Here is a 25,494-nt window from a genome sequence, read left to right on the forward strand (position 1 = left end):
GGTTAATTTACTATTACATTGACAAAAGAAAACAAGTTTAAACGTCTTAAGATGTTATAAACTCAGCTTCGGTAATGAAATCATGGGATGTATGTTATGGAGCCACTTCAACACTAATATGAAAAGGCAACATTTCAATAATAATTAATACTTTCCACAGAAACGGAAATGACGGATGGTTGAGGCACATATAGTTAGTTATAAGTTATAACAGTTATAAGTGTTATAAGTGTTTTCTCTGCTGCTCTATTTACGGCACATGATAAAAAAAATGGACTCAAAATGATGAATGTCAGTTTTTAATAAGATTTATAATAAGATTTACCTTTTTTCTTTTTACACATGTAAGGCATCATGCACAAAAATAAACCATTCTAAAGACATTATGCTTATCCTCAGAGAAAACAATCTCTTCTAACATTTGCAGTTAAAATAACATTGTACAAATATGCCGTGTTAGCTGGCACGTCTTGGATTTTTAAATCATTACATTACCTGCTGTAACTGTTGTGTAAACATAGCTTTGAGCAAATTACGGCTGAGGAGACAAAAAAATTAAGGGAAAACATGCTTGAAGATGGGCTTAAGTTTCCCTGAAAACCATGCAACACATTAAATATTTACATTGCACAACTTTGACTGTTCAATTTTTTTCCTCTTTTCAATCTTTAAAATTAAGACGTTTGAAAATGTGTCAACAACATATGGAGCCTTGACTGGGCATTAAAGAAGTACACTTTATCCAAGGAGTATGAAATCCTCAGTCGCTGTTTTTCCACATATGATCATATATCTGTGATGCCTCACGGCCCAGCTGAGGATGGCAATTGGTTTTTAACCAGAAAAAAAAGAGCTGTTTCCACCATGACAGCCATAGACGGGGTTTGGCACAGGCGTGTCCAGTTGTGCTCTTTTGTGATGGCCATTGTGCATTATACTATATTGAAGACCATGGATAAATACTGTTCATATGAAACTTGGATCCAGCCATCCTGGTCTGTGTCGTACCTCCTGAAAATATCAGTCAACCTCTGTGGGGAAAAAAAGGAACAAAAATTAAATAACTTTTTAACCTTGGCTGAACAACAACACTCATATTTACATAATTCACCTGATGGAACTCAGATCTGGATCCATTTCTATGTTATAAATTCTTTTACAGGTGTAAAAATGCTGTTTATTGTGTGCGATTCGGTTACCTGTAGTACAATGCAACACTGGATGAAATCATCAAATGCGACTTGTCCCTTCCTCTGACGGTCAAACTTATCTATGAGCGTGCCGTAGAACTGCTCTGACAGGCGGTAACCTTGAGGGGGGGAAAAAAAACAAACCTATAACTACCACAACTACAGCAAAAAAAATTTAATTGAAACAAAATAGATCCTTAATAGATCTTAAACGAGTAGATTTTAAACCTTTTTGAAAATGAATAATTTATTACAATGGGTGTTTTCCTGATTCCGAACTAAAAAAAGAAAATAACATGGGCCCGGATTCACCGAGATTTTCAGAGCTCCGAACGTAGCCTGGAAATTTTAGTAAGGAATCTCAGCTTAAGAGTGACTTAGGAAGTTTCTGGGAGCAACTCTTAACCATCAGGGGAGGGGAACGTGGATCTAAGTGAGGATGTGGGGTTGACCCCGTTGCTAGGTGACAAGGTCTTTTGGAAGCTGTTACAAATACAAATGTGCTCCGATTGATGAATGGAAAATGAAATAAGCAATTATCTAACTTTAAACTTCATTAAAAATGTAACATGATGATGGTGAAACAGCAAAATAAAAACAAGTTACACAGGTTCAAATTGTTTGAATGGGTCTCCTTCAAATATTACAACATTGATCTGCTTATTGTTATGTTTACTGGTCGTGCTGGTAACTTTACTACTTAATCTATTTGATATTAATAGTGGGTGCAGACTCAGCAACGGTGATTACTGGCATCCTGAGAAAAGCAGTTCAATTGTAGCTGAGCTGCTGGAGGAGAAAATGGAAGTTTAAAGAGCAAAATTCAGTCCTAAGATCACGGCACAAGCAAAAAGGTAGCCTTAGGGGCACAGTTCCCAACAAATAGATGAGTTATTCCCTCTCCCTTTATGCAGAAGTAAAGAGTGTGTGGGGACATGCTGTGATCCGAAGCGAGAGTGAGAGCAGCACACAAAGTAGTGGTTAAACTTTCTTATATAGTGCGTATTTATATGGAGGAAATGTGTAAATTCTATATTTATATGGCAATTGTTACATATCAGATACAAGCTATATATTTATACAGATGCTTATTTGTATATGCATATGGATATTGGAGAGAGTTGCAAATAATATAAAGATATATTGTTTAATATAAGCAGAGAATTGATCCTTCCTCCTCCCTCCTCTTAACCAATATCCACCTTAGGAGGAACTTTTATCTTACCAAGGGAAAATTCTAAAAATTCAAGGAATTCTAAGAGTTTTCTTTAAATGATGCCAGAGCTGCTTTTATTCTTCCACTTCCTTGGGAATATGGGTCCTGGCCTTCAGTCAGGGAGAGCCAACCCTCCCAGAGACAGCCTGCATTCAAAAACTAATAACGTGCATACTTTTCTGCTTACCAAATCCAGTCAGCGCTTGTCGGAGCTCGTTCTTATCGATAAATCCAGAATTGTCTCTGTCGTAGGTCCTGAAGATGTTTTGCCAGTCTGTGATATATTTCCACACCCCAGCAAACTCGTTGAAGTTCACTCCCCCTTTATTTTCTCTGTCAAACATGGCTGGAAAAGAGGGGGAGACATTAGTTTTACGATGACATGTCTGGTTGAAGGTGCTCAGCACAAGTGAACACGAAGTCCTCTAAAACCTCCTAGATCGCTCTGTTGATCTTAGCTTTGGTGGAAAACTGGGCCATAACTTCAGTGGATGGTTTGACCCTGGAATATGGCAGTTGTAGTTCATGTCCTGATACATCCATGTGTGGTGGCTCTGGATCCACTAATGTCAGCTGCGGTCTGACCCTTGTGGATCTCCCACATGTTCTTGAATGGGACTGTTTCGCGACCATTTTAAATTTGTAGTTATCCCTCTTGTGCCACTTTTTTTCCTTTCCATATAACTTCCCATGGCTGTACTTGGATACTGGAAACAGCCAGCTACTGTCGGAGGATCATCTGTGCCTCAGCCTCGCCCTGCTGACCCAGACCTAAAGCCCACGCTCAGACTCAGGAACCCTTTGCAAATGTGTTGGGTTGTTTAGCTAATTATAGCACGATATGATTTAAATCGCAATTTACTAATATTGTCAGACGTAGAAATTTAGGTTTCTATAAGCTGTGAGCCATAATCAAACACATCTGTTTCAGGTTTTTAATGGAATCACTCAACTTAATCCACATTTTGGTTCTGTTCTTCATCTATACTGCAAAGTTGAAGGTTTTAGTATTAGCTGTGCATTAGTTTTTGGAGTGTAAACTGCTGATATGTGGAGGTTGTGTCAGACACCAGTTGTTTTTTTAAGAGGAGCTTTCCCAGTGTTCCTGTATCCCAGAGATTCTCTCTCATTATCTTATTGATGGCTGCAGGTTTCCACTAATACTTCTCTTACCCCAAGACAAAGGTGAGATTTGTTTCTGACCAGCCAATATTGTAAATGAGGAACCTAACTTTGCAAATCATCCAAAGACAATGGGTATTTTGTGTGTGCACTGGGCAGCTGTGTCAGTGGCAACTTACATATGATGGAACGCACAGTCACTGGGTTGAAAGGAGTCCATGTTCCTGTGACAGAAAAGATGTAAGCGACATGTTCTCTTGAACACTTTACCCAGCAGAACCCCCAACTGTCCCCAGCACCAGCATGTAGAGTTTGAACTACAACCCACCAACGTCTCTGTCACCATGCAGATGCTTGTTTGACAAAGGAAACATCTTTAAATCTTTACATCGTTGTTGTCAGAACATAGAAAAGAATTAAGAACATTTAGCCAGGTGTTGCACCAGAACCTGTGCAGGGCTACCAGCTCTGGAGTTTTCAGCCCTATTCAAGTTGAACATTTCAAACCCTTTTATGCATTTTCAACGAACTGCAAAATGTAACTACATACCTACAAAGTCAGAAATGTTACACCATCAAAAAAGGAGTCAAAAGTAAATACGTAATGACCTCGCAGCCACACCAATCCATTGATTCGCATGTTTTTCCACAAGTAATAGGTTGAGGTCACTGACATTTTCCTAACAGACTGCAGAGGTATGAGGAGGTAAATATGACTTGGATGTTTGTGTAGGTCTTGCACAATTCACCGTCTGTCGAATCGGCACACAAGCTTCTCTCAATGGCAAATTCAACTGCCGGTGGTGAGTGGGAGAGAGGGAAGGAGGAGGGGTAAGAGAAAAGGGAGCTGGGAAAATCATAGCAAGGCTGGTGGAAAAACAAAGTGACCACAGTCTACACACATGTATAAGAGCTGTGCTGAGCCTGAGGGAGACAGAGAACATACTGTATACACTTGGCATATAGATCGTCACTCCACAGCTTTGGGAAAATAAAAGAGCTACTCAGTAAATAGGGAGGATTTATCAACACCACGTAGATGCAAATTTATCCGAAAAAATATTTTCTTGCATCTGAAATTTTACACATTTGTAAAAAAAAAATTGAATAAAAGTACTTGTATCTTGGGTAAATCAAAGATTTTAAGTATTGTTACATATTTTGCACATTTAGACTACTCTATATAGCATGCAATGGTTCATGTTAATGTGTTTATCAAATTTCATCGTTTTGTATGAAAACCTCGCATTGTAAATATTCTGCCAGTTTTTTATGCTATAGATGCTATCTAATTAAGTTGGTCTGCAGCGTTTTCAATTCTATATTAAATGAAGACTAAATAATATTAATAACTATTAAAAATGAGAACCTCAGTTTCCACCGATTGTATTTATTTTTGTTGGTTTATTTTCACCATCTACATTCTAAGAGATGATTTCAGTTTTCTTCTATCCACGGCACCTATGGTGAATTTAGATCCACTGCCTGTCAAAAGATGACGGCAGTCTACCCAAAACCCAATCATAATTCATGATACCTGCCTATCTCAGCGTATGAGCCAATCGCTGCCAACTTAAATAAAAAGAGTCACCTTCCCCGGGACGAAATAAGGATTTAAGTCTGCATTTTAGCAGTTTCATCATCATCAACAGTTTCATCCGGCAAAAACCAAAAATCTCTGTGTGCAGGAGAACGTTGCAGTGTTCACCACCCTATGTGACCAAGAGGGGACAAAAATTAAATAAATGACCGCGATACCGAAATTCTGCAGCAAATGAATCCTAAACCTGATGTGGAAAAGAGGAAAATGTCTAACCCTGGGATGATCTTTAAAATATGATTCTCAAGTTTTGGAAGTTCAAGACTCTGCCTGGTCAAGTGTATACATAAAAAGGCATATATTAGGAGCCTAGTACTGTTCTTAGACCAGACAAATGAAGAGCAACTTTATCTAGCAGCAAACCGTAGCCTTTAATAATGATCTTTTTGGATATCAAAAGGTGGCAGCTTTGTTTTCAAACTACAACAGCAACATTTTTGAGAATTTGGAATTCTTCCACATTAATACAAATTTACAGAAGAGGTAAATCTTAAAACCCGTGGAGAGAAAGATCTGTAAGCTGATCTGATGAGTAACCAAAGAACTGACATATTTACTGCATCCAATATTCATATTTTAGCACCAGTATCAATCACTTCCTGTTTGCTGAGTATGATGCAGCTTGTGAATGGCAAAACTGCCGGTACAACGAAGCATATTCATCAAAGCTTCACTGGTAACCATTTACCTACATCTGTTATCCTGGAATAAAAATAACTTTCGATTCTATTGGTATATTTTAATTCACCTGCAGGGTGCGGCAGGATAAAAATAAAATCCCTCACCATTTCCTGCCTAGGCTGGAATCAAAGAAGAGCAAGTGTGTAAACTGGCGAAAGGAAGAGGTCTAAATGATTAAATAAAATGGAATGTTGACAACAAAGTAGCACAGAGGAAAGAAGATGAAACAACAGAAGACAAAAGGAAGGGAGTTACACATCACATGTAAACGGAGGCAGGAATAAAAAAGCCCTGTACTTACCGTTAGATAAAGCCTGTTGAAGCTCTGAATCTGATATCACACCACTTCTGTCCTTGTCCACCCTGGGGAGAAAAATAAGATTAGATCGCATCCCCACGTCAAGTCCGCACACAATAGTAGTGGACATCACCAGTCACCAGCAGAAACTTTATCCTTCCAAGCGCGTGTCTGTCCCTTTGTAGTTCACTGAGAATCAATGGAGCTCTGATTAGGACACACACTTGAAGCTCTTTAGAGCTCCCAAAGGTAACCTCTGGGAGTGTGTGTATTCTCCACTGTACAAGTGGTGACAAGCCCAAGCTATTTCAGTCAACAGCAAATGTTTCTAAAGGGGTAGAAAAGAGTAAAACCAGTAAATACCTGGGATAAAAATAAATGTTTCCATTCGTAAATTGGAAAAAATGAATCAGAGCACTTATTAAGAGTAACGCACCCTGCAAATAAAGGTTTGAAAAAAATATATAAAATAGATTTTACTTTTTACTGTACTGTAGAAAAATCTGAACAAAAAATCCATGGCAATATTCCCGCTGTAGACCTTTACTGTCCAAATTGTTTGATTTTATTCAATAAATGCGGCAAATATCATTAGGTGGCGTGATGAACGTTCATTTTACGTAACATATTTGTGATAGCTCAGGAGGGCCTAAAATAGTCTTTCCATCTGTCATCACCTTGTCACCAACATCCAGTTGAATCATGGAAAAGACAGTATTCTTGGAAAGTGTGTCAGTGTCAGACGAAGGGGGAAAACCCATTTTTTTTAAAAAAACTAAATTGGACACTTGTTAAACTACTCTCCAAACACAAAGCTGTGGAAAACTCTTATAACACACAATCTCTTCATTTTAAGACCAAAGCCACATTTTCTTGAAAATTAGCCCCTGTCAAAATACATTAACATGTTGACACACAGTGGTTGTTTCAGTGACTCAGCGGTTCCTAAGCAACATGACTCGCCAAAACAATCACAACAGAGTGGGATTGGCACAGTTGGAATACCAGCGGAGGAATGGGAGGTGACGGGGGAATCCTGCTCAGACAAAACCTGCCCCAAGTGTGACGGGACGGTGCTAGCCACTGCCCCCACTGTGCTGCCCTGTGGAACTTCTGCCCACATGATAGATTAACTAATCATTTAAATAATTAGGTCAAGATTATGGTGGCCTCTTTGGGGAGAATGACTCCTCATCAAGCCTTTATGAATAAGAAAATAATTATCTAATGTAGAACTATATCTTTTACGCAAATCATGTTATTTACCTTACGGGCCGGGCACAAACATTTTGACATCCACTTACAAGGAAAGCAGTCAAGCAAGAAAATAGTTTCACTTATCTTGTTCCAACATAGTATAATAGAAAAAAGAAAAAGTACACAGTGGAGGGGGAGGGGAATCAGAGGTATAGAGAATAATAACCCTAAACTATAAAATACTATTCATTTTTAGACCGACATAAATGTGGTACAAGAGGAACCTTCTGTAGGAAGTTGGTTCAGAGCCACCGTTGATCACGTGACTGAGGGAATTCCAGCAGCAGGCCAAAGTTCATTAGCATTCGTCCTAAAAATCTGCCATTTGCAAGTTTAAATGTTCCACATGGATATTTATAAGAGTCATAGGAAGTGCTGTGAATGAAATGGAGAATAAAATATGTGTATATTATCTAAATATGAGACGGCACCATGAGTAGCTAAGCAGATTTCTGGGGTTTGGGGGGTCACCAACAAATAATCTGCTTCAAGTCGTGCCAGCATCTCAATAATTAAAGAAACTATAGCAGTAGGAGCAAAATTCTTCTGCAGTGTTACATAACTTCGTGGTTGCCACGGGCTAAAGTGTATGGCATGTTTCCCTTTGCCTTGAATTGCGACCCTTCCGACTGCAAACGCCCGCTAGAGAGGCGACGAGGTGGGCAGCAACTCTGGAACCAGCTGCCTCCAACAGTCCGGTTCTACGGGGGTTCTGCTGCGAGGACGGGAAAGCCCGACGGAACTGTGCACTTTAGGCTTGGATCTTGGAGGTGCATTGAATGCGAAACCTCCAAGAATCCGTGACGAACCCCTGTTGGAGGTCTAACTGCTTTCTGGGCCAAAACATTGATAAAATCCCGTTTAATGAGAACGGTTTGCGGAACCATGAAGCGAAACTACCGTAAACTGGACATTATGACGTGTAATTGGAATTGGCTGGACGTTATACAAGGACTTCCCAACGTACTGTTTTCACTGTTTAAGGCTAAAAGCAAATTTCAAACTGAGTTCAGGCGAAACGGAAAATACTTAAGGAGCCAGTCTCCCTCTTTTTTTCCTGTCCACACGAGTAAAAAGAGCAGTTTTCCACTGCGGGGCGCAGTGACAGCAGCCAAACATCCAACCCCCCACTCACCTCTGAAAGATATTCCACAGAAAACCCTGGTCCGGGGGGCTTTGGATGTGCGGGGGAGCCTTATACGGGCTGTGATATGCCATCTTAAAAGGAGTACTCTGTGGAAATTGTGCTATCAACGCCGACTGACCACCGTCACTCGCTGCTGCAGTTCATGAAAAGAATTCAATCTGACTCTGTCAAACGTTCAGTCGTTCCTGCCTCCTCCCGCACGGGGGCGTGGCCATTCATTCAACCACTTCCGGGAAACGCTGTGATATCACGCTTTCCACTGCGCATGCGTCGAAACTGATTGAGATTTAAAAATAATCGGCACCTCGATTTAACTAAGTAGCTAAGAGTCAGACACACAAGTTAAAATGCTCTGAAAAGGGACACAAGTCTGGAGAACCACAAGGGACTGTGAAGCTTAGTGACAGTGGTCATAAGTTTAATGAGCAATTAATGTCGTTTACGTTTGATGTCTTATTTGAGCACCTCATTCGTTAAAGGGGTAATCTGTACATTTTGAAAGGTTTGAAATAATTCATGAGCATTTAAGTAAGCTGAAAAAATAAACTGATAATATTGATAATACTGATAATATTTTGAGTCTTTTAATGCTTGCTTTAAGGGTTAATTAGAAGCAAAATTATCTTTAAGTTTATTGACCTGAGTGCCTCAAGAACATGTGTAGGGCTAAACTTCTTATGTCAGACGAGCTAATGACATATAGTTAATTTCTAAGTAATTAATTTGTCAGACGTAAAAACTGTCACTCTGAAGTAGCTTTCAAATGGCAGAACCAGAGCAGATAGATGAGCATGATGATGCACAAGTAGTCCAGTTTGAAGAGCCTCGTAGAAGTGAAAGAGGCCGCACATTAACAGAAAAGAATTTCACAAGGAAAAGACTAAAGGGCTACTTCTACGCTTTGACAGCATTTATGACCGCTGGAAAGCTCTCGGCAAGGTTGCGAAAAGGTCAGTAATAAGACAGGACCCCAGCAACATTCTAGAAGAACATATCAGTACTGTTCAAAGGGAGTTGTCGGAGCTGAATATTGTTTATGATGAATATCGGAGGATTGACAGCCCAGAACATGAAATGTGCTGCAAGATGGATAAGTGTGTATCTGTCACAGGGATTGTGGTTCAGAATGCCCAATTTCAAATGCAAGGAACAGCAGAGAGGATTGTTTGGCCTGATGCTGGTTCTGTATTTGCATCGTCTGTATCAAGTGGCTCACATTCAGCCTCTAAGTATTCTAAAGCTAATTCTGTTGTCTCTAATGTATCCTCAGCCAAAAGACAAGAAGCTGCAGCAGAATATGCAGCCACACTAGCTGTACTGAAGATTATGGCTGAACAAGAGGGTCACCAAGAGAAACTGCAAAGACTTGAGGCCGAGGACAAGCTGATAGCTGCAGACCAAGAAGCAGCTGCAGTATCTCGCCGTCTACAAGCAGAAAAGGGAGAAACTGAACGCAAAATAGAAAGAGAGAGAAAAGAAGCTGCACTTTTAAAGCAACAAGTAGAAGAAAGTGCAGCAAGAAGAGGTCCAAGAGGAAGCATTCAACTCTGAGATCAAAGGTATAAAGCAATGCAAGGAAGTAAGACCTAAGGATAAAACAAACAAGTTACACAAGCTAAGTCCATTCTTGGATGAGCATGGTGTGCTCAGGGTAGGAGGACGTTTGACAAGGTCTAGTCTTCACCCACATGTCAAGCATCCTGTCATTTTGCCTAAGACAAGCCATGTATCTTCTTTACTCATCAAGCATTACCACCAAAAGGTGCATCATCAAGGAAGAGGCATAACTGTAAATGAACTAAGATCGAGTGGAATATGGATCATAGGCTGCAGCAGTGCAGTTGCCTCACACATCCACAAATGTATGATGTGCAGAAAGTACAGAAGAAACACACAAGATCCAAAGATGGCAGATTTGCCAGAAGACAGGATGGAAAGTACTCCTCCATTTACATATTGTGGCCTAGATTGCTTTGGACCATTCTACATGAAGGAAGCAAGAAAGGAACTCAAGAAATATGGTCTCCTTTTTACATGTATGTGTTCAAGAGCCGTACATATAGAAATGTTGGATGATCTTACCACAGATGCTTTCATCACACGCTGCGCACATTCATTGCAATCCGTGGGAATGTGAGACAGCTGAGATGTGATCAAGGCACAAACTTTGTAGGTGCGAAAAGAGAGTTCATGAATGCAATGAAAGATCTGAACCATGAACAAATGAAGGAATATGGATGTGAGTTCCTAATGAACACCCCATCATCAAGCCATATGGGAGGTGTATGGGAAAGACAAAGACAATCAGAAGTGTTCTCACTGCAATCCTGGATGAATCTGCTAAAAGACTTGACACTGCTTCACTTCGCACATTTCTGTATTTGGTGATGGCTGTTAAACCGCAGACGTCTAACAATTGAACACTTAAATGATCCCACAAGTGTCGAACTTTTGACTCCCAACCACATTCTCATGAAAGTCTAGCATAGTGTATCCCCCTCCTGGTCAATTTGTGAAGCAGGATCTGTATTTGCGTAAGAGGTGGCGACAGGTGCAGTTTCTGTCAAATGAGTTTTGGGTTAGGTGGAGGAAAGAATATCTTCTTAATCTTCAGCAGAGACAAATCTGGCAAACAGATAAGAGAGATACAAAGGTTGATGACATAGTTATCATTTGTGAGGACAGTTCTCCAAGAAATCAGTGGAAACTGGCAAGAGTGACAGAAGTGTATCCCAGTGCAGATGGAAAGGTTAGAAAAGTGAAACTGTTAGTCAGTGACTCAACCTTAGACAAACAAGGGAAGCGTACTACTAAGTCGCTGTATCTTGATCGGCCTGTGCAAAAGATTGTTGTGTTGATTGAAGCAGAATAAGTGTCATAGTTCACTTGTTACGTTAAATGTTATGTTAAAACGTAAGGTTGTAGCAAAGGTGTAAAGTGTGTATTGGAATCACAATAACTGTGATTTGGTGGGAGTTTAACTGCCATAAATATCATTTATGTTGTCATTTTATGTCTGTAGAATATATTATTTAACATTGTTTATTTTTATGAATATTCCTTTATTTAACACATCATACAGGGGGAAGTGGTTTTCTGTTCTTTGTTTAGTGACGGACCTTTAATGTGGTACTCCACTTCACAAACTTTTATTTGAGGTAACACTGCAAGAAGAGGAAGTTGCAGAAGATATTTTTTTGAAGACGTTTTTCTTTGCTCATGGTGGACTCATTCCCTCAGGGGTGCAGCCAGCGAGGTAATCTGTTTTTCTTATGTTGCGTTTGTACGTGATGTATATGTGAAACCTGTTTAATTGTGCGTTGTGCTAAACAGTTCGACGGTGGTGATGGCGTTTACGACGATGTCGTGGCAATAAATCATCTGAATCAAAAGAACTGTGGTCCGTGCTTCTCTGACGGGAGTGATACAGGGAAAGGGCTCGTGTTGTGTGTTTGTGGACTCCAGCTAAACTGGGGATCTTATAGGGAATAAGAGGGCAGACAAACTAGCAAAGGAATCAGTTATCAAGAGCACTGTTGAAAGTGAGATTATCAGTCAGAAGGCAAGAGCATTGGGAAAAAAGCATAAGAACACTGGCAACAGAAGTGGGAAGCATCATCACAAGGAGAAATAACAGAAAAGAGCAAGTGACAGTAACACCGTTCAGGATCAGGTGCAGTGGCTTAAACAGAACACTGAACACTGGAGGGAAACATCCAACCAACATTTAACCTTAATGGTCCTGATGGCATGACAAGGAGATCCCACCTGAGATGGTTTCTCATCAGAGAATAAAGCTTTCTTCTAACTTTCAGTGTCCCACTGTTTCAGTGCGAACTCCAAACTGGCAATTTTGTGCCGTTGAAGGAAACAAGGTTGTTGAAGATGTTTTGCGTTCTTAAAACCCTTCTCTTGCAGATGCCATCTAACGATTATCGAGCTGCAGTTGGCACCAGTGACGAGCTTCATTTGGAGGAGGATCGCCCTGTGTCTTGACCACAGCCAATTGGATCCTCCGGCTCAGGGCCAGTGAATTTTTTTGGGTCTACCTTTCCCCCCCATAACCCTCAGGGTCTTTTGAGAAGTTTAAAATGACTGTCTTACTGCGTCCAACCTCAGCAGCAACGACGCACTGCGAGAGGCCTCGCTGATGCAGCTCAACAATTTTGTGCCCTTGCCATCAGGTGATGACAGTGTGGATACTTGGCAGAAAATGATACTAAATCCACATTTTCGAGAAGATTTGGGCTCTTAAAGGCTGCGGTGTTAAACTTTTGATCAGCTGATGAACAGCCTATTTCAGTTTAATGATTGTTTGCGATAAATTGCTTGTCTGTGATCTTCTTAAGATCCAATGGTTCAAAATGTGAATTCTTGCAGTTTTTTTTAACTGGTCTTATAATTTTTATCCAGAGTGTATATATTCAGCTGGGTTGGGGGGCATCAGTCATGAGGGCAGGGATGTGCCAGATGAGGCACACAGTTACAATTTCTGTGAAATCATCTAGTTTACTTAAATAGTCGAAAAATTACAGAATCAAAATCAATATCACAAGGTGGCAAAGAAAAATTTCTTTGATACAGGGATATTATTCAACCTGGTGTGCTGGAAGATATTCCAAATAAATTACAAATCCACATTTTTTAGGAAGCCGTTCTTTTTGTGGCCCTCCAATAAGTTATTTGCTCTTGGGGCACACAGCTATTATTTTTATACTGCCACATTTCAATTGGTAAGAGGCTATCTGCCTTCCATTTATTCCACATTTTTTAGCAATTGGAAAAAGGTTTTCCATTAGTTTCTAAGTATAACTTGTCTTAATATTTGACTTATTGATTATTATTAAAGTTCCTTACCAAATAAATTTCAGTGGAAACAAAACCCGATGAATGTTTGAGCAGCAGCGTAACATTGGCAAGGAGAACACACAATCCCAAAGAACAGAAAATAACTAATCACAGATGATTTTTAGCATTTATTTCAACAATGGAAAGGTTTTACTGCGTAGCATCAACCTCTGCCAACATCACACATTAGTGTTAACTGTATAACCTTACACTTCATGAACCAGAACACTCAAAACCATTTTAAGATGAAGTGGACAAGGTTTAAACTCTGTTGCATACACACACACAGGCTGGGTTGGCATCAGAACATCTAGAATTTGTGTTTCAACAATTGAATATCATGTCAGTATTGTATTAATAGAGCCTGGATGTGTCGCTGTGAAAGTTGTTTCAGCTACAACTTACAGCATTCAGGCTATTAATGAGACTCATTTGAAGCTGCAGATAAACTCTGATTCATAACAACATTGGAAGAGAATTCAGAGGGATTAAAAGTTAACAGATCAATTATTTATTCATCAGGGAAGCGAAACCAGAGAAACCAGATGTAATCAACGCTGCCAAAAAGGGGGACAGAAAAAAAAATCCTTAAATACTAGCATTGTATAGGCATGGCAAAAAAAACCTTTGTTTTACAGCATGCATACAAGCAAATAAATTAAAATGTAATAAGATGAAGGATATCTGTTCAATGTAACATTAACTAATGAATGGTTGAAGTTATGCTGTTTGTTGAGAAAATAACCCTTTTTTATACTTTTATACAGTATAAAAATATTGTTTAGCTGTCTTAATAGGCAGAGATTGAACACTAAGAGGCAGAGATGGCTGCACCGATTTTGGCCTGTTGCTCTTCAGAAAGTGAGGTCAAAGTGGCATGAAAATCTGCTTCATGTTGTTGGGAAAAGAGCTTCATCAGCATGGCAACGCTGTTCTGAGTCTCTGTTAAGGAAAGACAGGAACATTAATTACCCCCACCAACACTTGGGCTACGTGCTAAAAATGTATGCTGATAGGATTACTGTCTGTTGAGTGTACAAGAAGGAAATGAGCTAATCTTTTTTAAAATAACTGTATTATATGGTATAAAATCAAAGCAATTGGGGAGACAGTTTAATTTCAGGAGAGAGGCTACTGAAAAACAAATCCTCACCTTCATCGACTTTTTTGTTGCCGAGGACGTGGCTCGAGGCCTCAACTACTGGCTTCATTACTTTTACGATCTGAGGCAAAAAAAAAGACAATATACATTTTTTTAAATGTTTTTTTTTGGTTTTTACATGTGTTTGTCAGTAGAAGAGTGTGGTTTTTTTTTTTTTAAAAGAAAAGAAATTTGTGCTCAACTAACACCCTGGCACAAAAAAAATTCAAGACAGAATGCATGATTTAGAAAGATTAAGCATGTTGTGTATGAGTGCATGATGTTTACATTAGTGCTGTATAAAACATTAAAAACTGGGACAATAGGTCAGAGAAGGATTGCATGAGTTCTAAACACAAAAATATCAGAGATTGGCAAAAAAAACCTGGGTGAATAATATTGTGTAATACCAGCTGAGGGCTTTTATTGTAGAGCATGGTTAGGCAGCTATACACTGTTTTGTTTTCCTCCATGTCCGCTTTGAGGGGAAGACGAGCCACCAGTGCAGGCAGAACCTGTTGGAGAGCAGTTACAGACAGCATGTTCTGATTATCAAAATCAGCAATAAAGATGAGATAAATACAGCGTGAGATCATACCTGTTCCAGTGGAACGGATTCAAAATTGCTCAGGATCATCCGGCAGAGTGCAGCGCACAGGTTGTCAATCACCCTGAGATCTGACTCTTTGGTCAGCATGTTGGAAAACACAGACAGCATCGTAGGATAGTCCCTGTTACGCTGTTAACTAAGGAACAAGCATGTCATGTTTAAGTTATACCCCATACGTGTTGAGAACCGCAACAGTAATGAGAAGGATACGATTTAACAATGGGTCCAGCTGCTTCCGCCAGACATCCGAGGCCAAACACGCTGTTGTTGCGAACCTCAGCATCACTGTCTTTGACTCCAGCCACTAACACAGGAAGCAAACGAGTGGACAGGCGGCCTGCCACCTGCCTGCCCCCAGACACCGTCGCCAAGGCCTGCAGGATTTCACTGATGGTGCCCACTGAAAAGGAGCGTTCTGCCACCGTGCAAGAGGATTTCTTTTGAGAAAGACATTGAGAGAATCAAGACACCAACCTACTTGGTTAGGGTTAGTATGTATGCATGTAGTCATAATTGCATAATTGATCATGACACAATATTAAGCTTTTCACCTCTACACAATCCGTTAGTGGATTCAAAATGGAATAATGATCAAATGTAGAGATATGGCATTTATATTACCGTTCCGTGCACAGTGCTTTTTGTTGAATGTAAAGGACAATTACGGTAGGTGTGCAACCAAGTGTGGCTTATTTTCCTTAAATTTTTAAACAAATGAAGCGCATTAAAGATGTAGGATTTCAAAACCCATGTGAAACATTTAGATAAGTTAAAAGAAAGAGTGTATCACTGACTGACACACACACACACACACACACACACAGTATATATATATGGGTGTGTGCACATGCTTGTAGGTATGCTTATGTAAGTATTTGTATATAAACACACACAGATAGATGTGTGTGTGTGTATATATACCTATCAGTTCTATAAATATAGAGATTATTCTTACACTCCCAATTCATAAAAAAGAGGTTTATAGAACATAAATGTGTTTCTTTATTTTCGAATAACTTCTTCTACACACTCACAGCTTTGCTCATGATGAGAGGCAGCAGGTCGTTGAGAAAAGGTGCAAAATTGTCAGCCGGGACAGCAGCAGCCACCAGGGGAATTCCCTCACCCGCAAACTCCAACAGCATAGCATCGTATTCTGCCTGGAAGGTAAAATTCAGAAATATGTGTCAAAAAGTCAAATAGCAAATTCAATTGTCGTGTATGAACTCGGATTTCAGCGATATTTTTTTTTAATAGAGGACAGCTAACCTGTTGTTCTTCTCCATCGGATTCATCACAGCTACCATCCTGGCAAACAGTCTAAATAGATAAACAAGAAAAAAAGTGAATGCTGGATATAAAATAATAACAGTATAAACATCCGATGTGTAATTCAGAGACCACAGTAAGGCTGCAGAATAAATTGTTAAAAAAATAATTCACAATCTTGATTCACTTATACTTGCAATATCAATTTCCAAATGCGGCCACTTTTTTCAACATTGTATTTTGTGAGCTTGATCTGTAACAAGTGCCTCCTATTTTCCTCAGATTAGTAAAAGCCTCCAAGCTTCTCCCTCAGTTTCTGAGTTTCCAAATATCATGTGATTGCGAGTTAAAGCAGAGTAACCAGGAAGTGTTCCTACAATGCGCACATTCATTTACTTATTTACATTTTTGTAAATGTAATGTATCAAGGCTTGTATTGTTTCCTACGGTGATGTCATTGATAACGTTAGAGCCTTGCTGCTCATCTGAACCACGTTTTAACCCAAATGCAGTTGAAAACTTTTATTTCTTAACAAACTTGTATAACTTTTACTGTCCCGTTGTGCTAGTTAAACAGGTGTATTCACTGTCGTCTACCTGCTTTAACCGAGCACATTTACCAGTAGTGACACAGAATTGTCCGCAGTCTTAGTCATATATCTCATATTTTGGAATCTCACCTTTTTCTCCTTTTGTCACTGCTCAGCAATAACTATCAACATTTCTTTTCCAATGAAAAAACTGATGTGTAGTTGATTTTATAACAAACCGTTTCTGACTTAAGCAATACATGTGTACGCTTCAATATTAGTCAACATTCTATAGCTTTTTTATTGATATAGTGTCTGTTACAATCATAAGTTGTCTCTAGGCTTTAAAGTGATCCACTAGTTCACTTTAATCAGTATCGCAACATCTAAAAAAAAAAAATTCCAGGGAATCAGGATCTCAATCCAAAGTCAATCTGCTCACCTTTTTTTTCAGTACATCACGGATGACGTGGCTGACCTCCTTCAGGTGTGCAGGGTTTATAAAAACTGCTTCCTTGCAAGACTTGATAACACTGTTCATGGTTTCCAGGATGCCCATCACAACCTGTCGTTCATGGTCTTTTCGCACATTTTCTACAAAGCAAGGAATCACGACCTCCAGCAGTTTTAGGAGCGCTGTAGAAGAAAAAGTACAGACAGGTAAAATACAATATATTTGTCACTGTGTGCAACTGTGTACAATATTGCAGAGAACTATGGCACAGGGTCGCTGTTTTTTCATCACAGAAACAAACCAACAAAGCATTTCTGTTCCAAAAGAAAAACAAGTCAATAAAAAAAAAAAAGTTCACCTTGATGGTTGGCCTCTGTGGGACTATCTTTCCATGCTTGGTGCTGAGCTCGGCAAAACTGGCCCATGGCTCCAAATGCTGCTTGGCGAACATCGTCATGCGGATACTAGGAATTCAAACAAATTTTATTTTAATGCAGACGTAAATGAGATTTTACTCCTGTTTTACTGTTTAAGGGCACACACACACTAGGAAATCATACTGTGTCCGAGCACATTTTCCCACTTTATGGGGTTATTTGGACAGCCAGGTTGGAAGAGGCGAGTTTAAACACCATACAGTCGGTGACAGGATTGCATATGTAACGTGCCTGAGGTCTTTACGTATGAACCGTGCGAACCAGCACAGTCAATAAATGTGGACCCTTGCGAGGGCGGCTTAATTTGTTTTTTTATTTGTCATTCAACTTTCAAAGTCATTTGGGAATCATGTTTTCAGGCTGCTGCAGCCATCTATGACAGCACTGATGTTATGGTGTTATTGCACCACGCATATTACAACATGACGACAACAACATGCTTCAGACAGGAGAAGGATGCAATGTTGTGTTTCAGCACAGTACAGAGCGACTGACCCAAGTGTGAGCGCACTCTAACTCTAACATTATTAAACAGCCTCCTCTGTAAGGTCAAACTGATGACAGGAGACAGACTTACATCTCTCATTTCATACACTTGCAGGAAGATGGACTCCAAGAAGGGCTGGAAAGCGGCACTATTAGGGAACCACAGCAGAAAAAACAAGCAAATAAGGCAAGAGCATGTCTAACAAAATCAGATTTAAAACAAAAACACTTGCAAACTGACTTTTTTGAATGCTCATATACACAACTCAAAAGTTGTTACCCTGTGTTGAAAGCAATCTCTCCCAGTGCCTCACAGGCATCCACCTTCTCATCAGTGTATGCATTTTCCACACTAAATCTGCATAAACATTGTGTCAAAGGGAAATGGAGTGTTCAACGACATATACATTATATATATGATATATATACTTTATATTTACACACAAACATTATGTAAATGTGAATATTCAGGAGTCCTACCCAGCAACATCTTGGAGGTCTGCTTCTGTATCATCTTCCAGAAGATTCTCCATATCTGTTTCTTCTTCGTCGTCGTCGTCATCATCATCATCTAGCAGAACAAAGGTCTTATCCTCCTCAAGGTGTGCCTGAAAATAGAACAGTGGATAGTAGACATGTATGTATGTATGTATGTATGTATGTATGTATGTATGTATGTATGTATGTATGTATGTATGTATGTATGTGTGTGTGTGTGTGTGTGTATATATATACATATACATACGTGTGTATATGTATGTGTGTATATATATACATGCATATATATATACATACATATACACACATACACACACACACACACATATATATGTATACACACACATATATATGATTCTTTTTTATTTAATTATTACATTCATGGCTAAATACATATTTTTTTAAAGTTCTATGCTCACCGTGATGCCTTCATTGGACTTCAGGGCAAGTAGCATAATTGTTGTAATGGCAGTGAGATGAGGAGTTAGGCAGTCTGGGTTCACGGTTGACACAGCTGAATATAGACTATACCTGAAATAGGAAACACAGAAAATTGAATTGCTTATATATGAGGGTTCATGTTCAGTTTCAATTTAAAAAAATCTATCTGTACCAGTTTTTGGATGGGATGATAAAAGGTCTGTTTAGCAACCTCATCTTCCATGCCCGTAAGTACTAGATATCAGGAAAAAAGTCCTCAGCTCAACTCCATAGAGTTCTCATATTTTCTGTAAGAGGTATCTCATTAGTACCTACATGGCTGGGATTTAGTCTTAACAGCGACTCATTCACGAGACTCAAACTCGCCCTTTTCGAAGCCTGGCAACATTGACCTTACATTTTTATTACTTCCAACAACACGGTCCACCGAACCCAGAGGAAGCCAGGCAGAGTGAGCTGATAAGCTGTACGGGGGAGTAGCATCAACCCGGCCAATGGCGTTGTAGAAAACCTTTTGATTTGTGGCGTTGTTTTGTGTTGGCTATGTTTGTGTTACTTATCCCACTAGTAGCAAGCCCAGTTTGAACAAGATTATTTTGAAAGTGAGGGCTAAAGGGAAAAGGATAAAGGCGTCAAGAAAATGAAAGGAAAACATAACAACTTAGTGATGCTGCCATAGGCTGAGGCTGCCGGGGTGCATAAACATGATCGCCTGACAGGCTTCTGTCATCCTAATGGTTCATAGCTTCCTCCCCTCTGCCTCCTCTTCTCCTTTAAATAGCCATACTGCTCCCTCGCGTGATGGGATCACGATTGGTTATCTGTTTATTTAAGCTCTCTAATCTGTGATCGGCCCAAAAATGGCACAAAGCCTAGGGTAGAGTATAAGGATTCCAGAGATGACAAGAAATCCACCAACATTAAAGACATGCCATGCAAGTACTAAGCCACCTACGTGCACCGTCTCAAGTCGGGATCATCAATGGTGTCTGTCAGGTTGAGACCCAGTTGAACACACTCTGAAGCAAGAGGACTGAAGACATCTTTGCCAATAGTTCGGGCTAGCACAGACAGAGTGTCTAAAAGCAATCACACAGGCAAATTACAGGCAGGCGATTTAGGTAATAGTATTTGTGGTTTCTATACATTTTTGTTGATTTGACAGATCCAAACCAACTAAAGAATATAAGTTTTCAGGTCAAAAATGTTAGGTGTATAATATGGACACAACAGATTCTTTGTTTTTCTTACTACATTTCAGGGATGACCTACCCAAGGACTGAGTTTGTAGAGGTCTCATTTCCTCTGTTTCTGAAGTTAAGAAACCCTTAAGGCTTATAATGACTGGAGAAAAGTAGGGTACCATCAGCTCCATTGCGGCATTGGCTGAAATGACAGTAAATGGCTTCAATTTAGTCCAGTTTTTCAGTGTCATAGTTTCTTACAAAAATGTAATTGTTACTGTTTGGATATTTAAAAAAGGTAGAATTTCTGTTTCCTTCTTGAGCTCTTACCAATTGCACCTATGGCAGACACAGACAGCTCTTTTATCTTGAGATTTTCACTGTTGTTAAGAGCGGACAACATGGTCTCCATCAGGGTAGGCAAGTATGGCTCTATATCTGCTCCTGTGCAATTGAAAATGAAGGACAATAGAAATAAAGCGCTGTCAGAAATTCTTTAATGACATATAAACAAAAAAGCGAATGTCTTCTTGGTTGAGTTTTGGTTTTCTGACCACCTCAGCATTCATTTAAAACTGCATCAATAATCTTACCTAAGTTTTCCATGAAGTTCTCTAGGGCATAAAAGGCTTTCGTAACATGGCTGATCTTAGCTTGACTCAAGGATGAAAGGTAATTCAGCAGCATTGGCATCAAATCAGCACAGTACTGGCTCACATCAGGCTGAGAAGAAAACATCACTGTATTATACGCATATATATTTTCATATACATAACAAAAACATGCAAAGAAAATGCAAATGTGACACCCCAAATTATACTGTTCTAAAGGAGCCAAATGTACAATATGTACAATTCCATGAATTCTTCTATGCTTGCTTACCTGTAAATGTTCTGACAACTGCCCCAGGGCAAATAGACCTGCACTGCGCACCACCTCATTACTGTCAGAAAGACTCTGACACACAGGCAGAAGCACAGATGACAACATCCTAACAAACACAGAATTCAAAAGGCAAACATAAAAATGCATAGTCAAAAATGTGATAAATGGTCGACGTTTTTCAATACGCGAGCACGTACTTGGTGCGTATGTGGTCAGCACATCCTTCGGCTAGGACCGCAAGACATATAAGACCCCCTTTCTTTTGATAGGGATTTTCACTGGCAAGACATTTTTGAGTAAGGGGCATCTAAAGTAGATGGGATGAAATGTTGATGGGTAAATCTCATAGTCAAGCTTTTAATATGCCCTCAAAAAAAAAAAACCAAAAAACCCAGAAAAGATTAAGTAAACGCTGGAATATCGACCCCAGCAAATCTGCAAGGCAACAACAGTTAGAGGATGGATGCATCCGATCACTTACAATATGCTGAAACAGTTTCTCTGGGGGCATATGAAGGGCCATGGTATCAATAATCTGGAATCACATGAAAAATCAGTCTTTAGGATTCATGTCGTCTAAGGCTCAATCAAGACTCTTCTAATGCTGATAAAAAGAATTAGGATTTATTTTTGATTGAAGTCTACCTGAGCAGCACAGTTTTTCGGATTATTATTTTCCATGTTATAATCATTATCGTCTTGATCCTCGGGGTCCTGTTCACCAGGAGGGGGCTCGGCCACCAGCAGAGGGAAAACGGCTTGCAGAATACGGCTTACCAGCTTCTGCTTTAGCACTGTCTACAAAGTAATAAAAAGTCTATATTTATTGAATACAGCATGAGTAGGCAATTCAAAAACAGTGCTTGACAACTAGCTTAACCAGAGTTGAAATTATTCCATTACATGCAGTAATTCACCAAAACTATGGAAACCCATAAGATAGTGATGTACAAGCTGTTATTTAGTTGTTCTGCAGTTTGACATAATTCTCTAAAATGTTATTCCTACATCTGAAAATTGCCCTTAGTTTCTCGAGGGGTAATTTAGGAAAATATTCCTAAAAACCGTGGAGAATTTTCATATAGAGCAAAACAGCTTAATCTGATAATACAAGGCTGAGACACAGCTACCAACACCTGGCCAACACCTGTTTATCGCTACTTCGGGGTCTAACGTGATTCAATGTAACTGTTGTAACTTATTTCTAAATTTACCTTGCTCTTCAGCTTGATCAGGAAAGCCAAACTTGATAATGTCTTCACCCGTAGAGAGTCGCTTAATTCGGTATCACTCCCCACCTGACAGAGGAGATAGTGGACATATTCAGTTTCACCTGCACTCAAGTAAAATTATATGACAAGGTTTAAACCAAAATTAAATTGCAAACATAAAGCCAAGAGTTTGGCTCCCACCTCCAAGCAAAAGTCGACGATCTCAGCAATATGAGGAACAATGATAGAAACTTCACTCTCAAACAGCTCAATAAACACCTCCATGGCCTCACAGGCTTGGTCCTGTCCACAAAAGAACAATCATTTGAACAGGTCTGCCCTACTTACTGTAAATTCTGCACTCTAGAGTGCACCATCCAAATTTCAGAAAAAATATACATATAAGCTGCAGGTGGCCACTTAAAAGTTGCATCATAACCATTTAATTCTGTTATCCAAGCTGTACATGTGTGTACATAAAGCGCAAATTGACTGTTCAAAACGCAATTAAATTAGCGTCTTCCTTGGTGCATTACAGCATCCCTTAACCCTGTCTGTCTTCTTCTTACGCTGATTGAGCGCCCTCTAGTGGCCGCTCGATCATAAATACCGGTAAATTCATAAAATATTATTTATCCCGGTGGGGGCGATTGAGTCATAAAAATCCATAAATAAGCTTCATTGCTCTATAAGTCATCAGGGTCAAAGCCTGGGGGAAAATAGTGGCTTATAGCACAGAATGTACGGTATATTCTTGGACATATCTAACTGACAATAAGCACATAAGAATGCCTTAAATGTGAAGTTTACCTGATTTGCTTTGATGAGATGTTTCAGGGCTATAATCAATTTTGGAATGACAGAACGCATCTGGTTCTGCAATAAGTAAAATATGTAAGATCCATTTAATCATTCTAAATGTGGAAGAAGACATCAATTCTGATACAGTGTATGCTTTTTCTATGACAGTGTCTTACCAGCTCTTCAGTACCCATGTATGGAGTCATAGTTGTGAGGGTGAGGATGCAATAGTACAACGCAGTTGGGTTGTTGTGGTCTTGCAGAACAGAACTAAAGAGCTGTAAGAGCTGAGTGTAGTGAGGCTTGAAAGGCTCTGGATTGGACTCCAACACCTTACTCAGGAGCAGGAGACCAACCTGTTATTGAATCAGAGCAACACCCTATATTACATAATTATAAAAATGACCATAAGGCTACACCTTTAAAGTCAGGACAAGATTTGTTACAACAATTTCAATAAGGTCATAAGAGTTATGGGTGAGATCTTTACCTGTCTATCATGTGGGTTGCTGCTTTTGGTAGACCCGGTGAGAAACTGCATCAAAGCAGGCCAGCAATCTGGCGTCTCGTGCTTAACTATCACTGCGCACAGCTGGGAGAGCGAGTGCTGCACAAAATGCCTTAAGAATAAAACAAGAAACATTTTCTACATTAATTGATTTGCACTAATCATGTTATAAACACACTCGCACAATTTATAACAAAATATCTTAAAGTAAAAAGATGCTTACTCGCTTTCCTGCATGAAGGCCTGCAGCACCACTCCTTTAAGGCTAGATGAATTCAGATTTATTTATTTTTTAAAGAATTAAACAGTATTATTAATGGTATGAACATATGTGGATAGCATAAAAAAGAAGAGAAAACCTTTCTTTGTCGTTTGGGTTCATTTTCTTCCAATGATTCTTCACTCTCAGCCTCAGCATCACTGAAGCAGACTGGCGAATCTGGGGGGAATCAAGTTTCACACTTAACACGTTTGTTCATTAAAACTTTCTGGTAAAATAATTGTTGACCTTTAGGTGCACCCACCCACCCACCCACACACACACGCACACACACACAATACCTCGGGATTTGTGGAGCCAATGACGACAGTACAAAGGGCTAGTACAATGGCTGGGTCTTTGAAAGCCTGCTTCAGCTGGGCTGTAGCCTATAAAAAATATATAAAGTTTAAAATATATAAAGTGGTCATCTGTAACAAATAACCTCGCATCGTAAACAAATAAGTACAATCTCCAAGTTTATTACGTAAGCCACAACATTGTATGGACGCCACCACCTTCAAAATAGAATTTTTCCAAATTCAGTTTAACTTTCATGGGAGCGATAGGAGGTATTTCTGACATTACCTGCTGAATAACAGCATTATCGGGCTGGGACAGCTGTGAAAGAATGTGTTCCAGGTCCTCTGCCATCGTAACCAATCAGAGCTACGTGGTTCAGATACAAATACAAAAATCAATGATTATCGTAGGAATAAATCTCTCTCGATAGATCACTTTAGTGAGAAGAATAGCCCACCTAGGTTCGAAACGGCGGTTGGAAGGCAGTATTGTCAGTTACCTTGTTGGGAAAAGCCCTCTACAACGAAGTCAGATATGTATGATGTCAATTTAAAATACTGTATCTGACTGATAAGAGATGTTATCCAAGCGGTGGTTTATTTACTGCCTAAATCTACAGGATCCACGTGGGGGACCAAGCGGACCTGTCAGCGCCCGATCTGAACCCCGAAACCCGGAACATATATCGCTTCTACACGCGACGAATATGCAACAGCGCCCCTAAGCGGACAGGAGGCCTAAGTGCAGCAATTCATCCGCTCCATTTCTTTAGATACATGTACGTTAATGCACTGTTGAGAAACTACACCTTGCTAAAATGTACCCTGGCATCATCATGATAAAATATGTCATTTGTGTATGGTACCTAAAATAGGTCTATTGTACTGACAATTTTGGGTGGAAGGAAGTTACAATCAAGCTGACTTTTATTTATGACGTGGGTAATTCCACGGATGTTGCTATACAAATAGGATATGCACACGATATGCACACTGCACTTTACAAGAAAAGAAAAACCCACACTCCAATCTAAACAAACAAAATGTAAACCAAGTCCCCCCCCCCCAAAAAAAAAAGTTTCAGAAATTGCTTATTCCTTTTGGAGTTTGTTTAGTCTT

At 39.6% G+C, this 25,494-nt stretch overlaps 2 protein-coding genes and 1 long non-coding RNA gene across 4 annotated transcripts; 1 reads left to right on the forward strand and 2 right to left on the reverse strand.

Moving 5' to 3' along the window:
- Nucleotides 1-283: 283 nt before the first annotated feature.
- On the reverse strand, nucleotides 284-8,707 carry pdcd6 (programmed cell death 6). Its single transcript, XM_003967947.3, has 6 exons — nucleotides 8,500-8,707; nucleotides 6,111-6,172; nucleotides 3,708-3,752; nucleotides 2,594-2,752; nucleotides 1,200-1,309; nucleotides 284-1,031 (listed from the first exon to the last, which is right to left on the reverse strand). Exons 1-6 carry the CDS (start codon nucleotides 8,580-8,582, stop codon nucleotides 933-935), a joined length of 558 nt encoding a protein of 185 aa, XP_003967996.1. The 5' UTR covers nucleotides 8,583-8,707; the 3' UTR covers nucleotides 284-932.
- Nucleotides 8,708-11,707: 3,000 nt separating this feature from the next.
- Nucleotides 11,708-13,911, forward strand: LOC115251192 (uncharacterized). The gene is made up of 2 exons (XR_003889755.1): nucleotides 11,708-11,767; nucleotides 12,430-13,911. It is a non-coding gene; the product is annotated as an uncharacterized lncRNA (long non-coding RNA).
- On the reverse strand, nucleotides 13,475-25,060 carry ipo4 (importin 4). 2 transcript variants are annotated; one of them, XM_011607927.2, is made up of 31 exons: nucleotides 24,876-25,060; nucleotides 24,662-24,742; nucleotides 24,376-24,462; nucleotides 24,174-24,253; nucleotides 24,038-24,079; nucleotides 23,797-23,926; nucleotides 23,483-23,662; nucleotides 23,316-23,381; nucleotides 22,707-22,808; nucleotides 22,509-22,592; nucleotides 21,940-22,092; nucleotides 21,776-21,829; nucleotides 21,492-21,601; nucleotides 21,292-21,400; nucleotides 21,003-21,132; nucleotides 20,740-20,853; nucleotides 20,498-20,611; nucleotides 20,181-20,304; nucleotides 19,204-19,315; nucleotides 18,767-18,894; nucleotides 18,567-18,644; nucleotides 18,378-18,435; nucleotides 17,722-17,827; nucleotides 17,352-17,545; nucleotides 16,380-16,430; nucleotides 16,145-16,270; nucleotides 15,321-15,547; nucleotides 15,099-15,231; nucleotides 14,911-15,015; nucleotides 14,513-14,582; nucleotides 13,475-14,301 (listed from the first exon to the last, which is right to left on the reverse strand). In XM_011607927.2, exons 2-31 carry the CDS (start codon nucleotides 24,725-24,727, stop codon nucleotides 14,171-14,173), a joined length of 3,264 nt encoding a protein of 1,087 aa, XP_011606229.1. In that variant the 5' UTR covers nucleotides 24,728-24,742; nucleotides 24,876-25,060; the 3' UTR covers nucleotides 13,475-14,170. The 2 variants fall into 2 exon arrangements, with proteins under 2 accessions (XP_011606229.1, XP_003967995.1); XM_003967946.3 differs by having other exon boundaries at nucleotides 24,834-25,060.
- Between the last annotated feature and the right edge of the window lie 434 nt (nucleotides 25,061-25,494).

Source organism: Takifugu rubripes, chromosome 10 (assembly GCF_901000725.2).
Source record: "Takifugu rubripes chromosome 10, fTakRub1.2, whole genome shotgun sequence".
Lineage (NCBI taxonomy): Eukaryota > Metazoa > Chordata > Actinopteri > Tetraodontiformes > Tetraodontidae > Takifugu > Takifugu rubripes.

Bases quoted from the DNA above. Each gene is read 5' to 3' on its own strand.
- ipo4 (XM_011607927.2), bottom strand. From the start codon at position 24,727: ATGGCAGAGGACCTGGAACACATTCTTTCACAGCTGTCCCAGCCCGAT. The intron at 22,093-22,508 runs GTAAATTTAGAA...ATTACTTTGTAG, and splicing joins TGATCAAGCTGAAGAGCAAG to ACAGTGCTAAAGCAGAAGCT. The intron at 14,583-14,910 runs GTATTACACAAT...TTTTTGCCTCAG, and splicing joins ACAATAAAAGCCCTCAGCTG to ATCGTAAAAGTAATGAAGCC.
- pdcd6 (XM_003967947.3), bottom strand. From the start codon at position 8,582: ATGGCATATCACAGCCCGTATAAGGCTCCCCCGCACATCCAAAGCCCC. The intron at 3,753-6,110 runs GTAAGTACAGGG...TTTCTGTCACAG, and splicing joins TCAACAGGCTTTATCTAACG to GAACATGGACTCCTTTCAAC. The intron at 1,032-1,199 runs GTAACCGAATCG...TTTTCCCCACAG, and splicing joins AGTGTTGCATTGTACTACAG to AGGTTGACTGATATTTTCAG.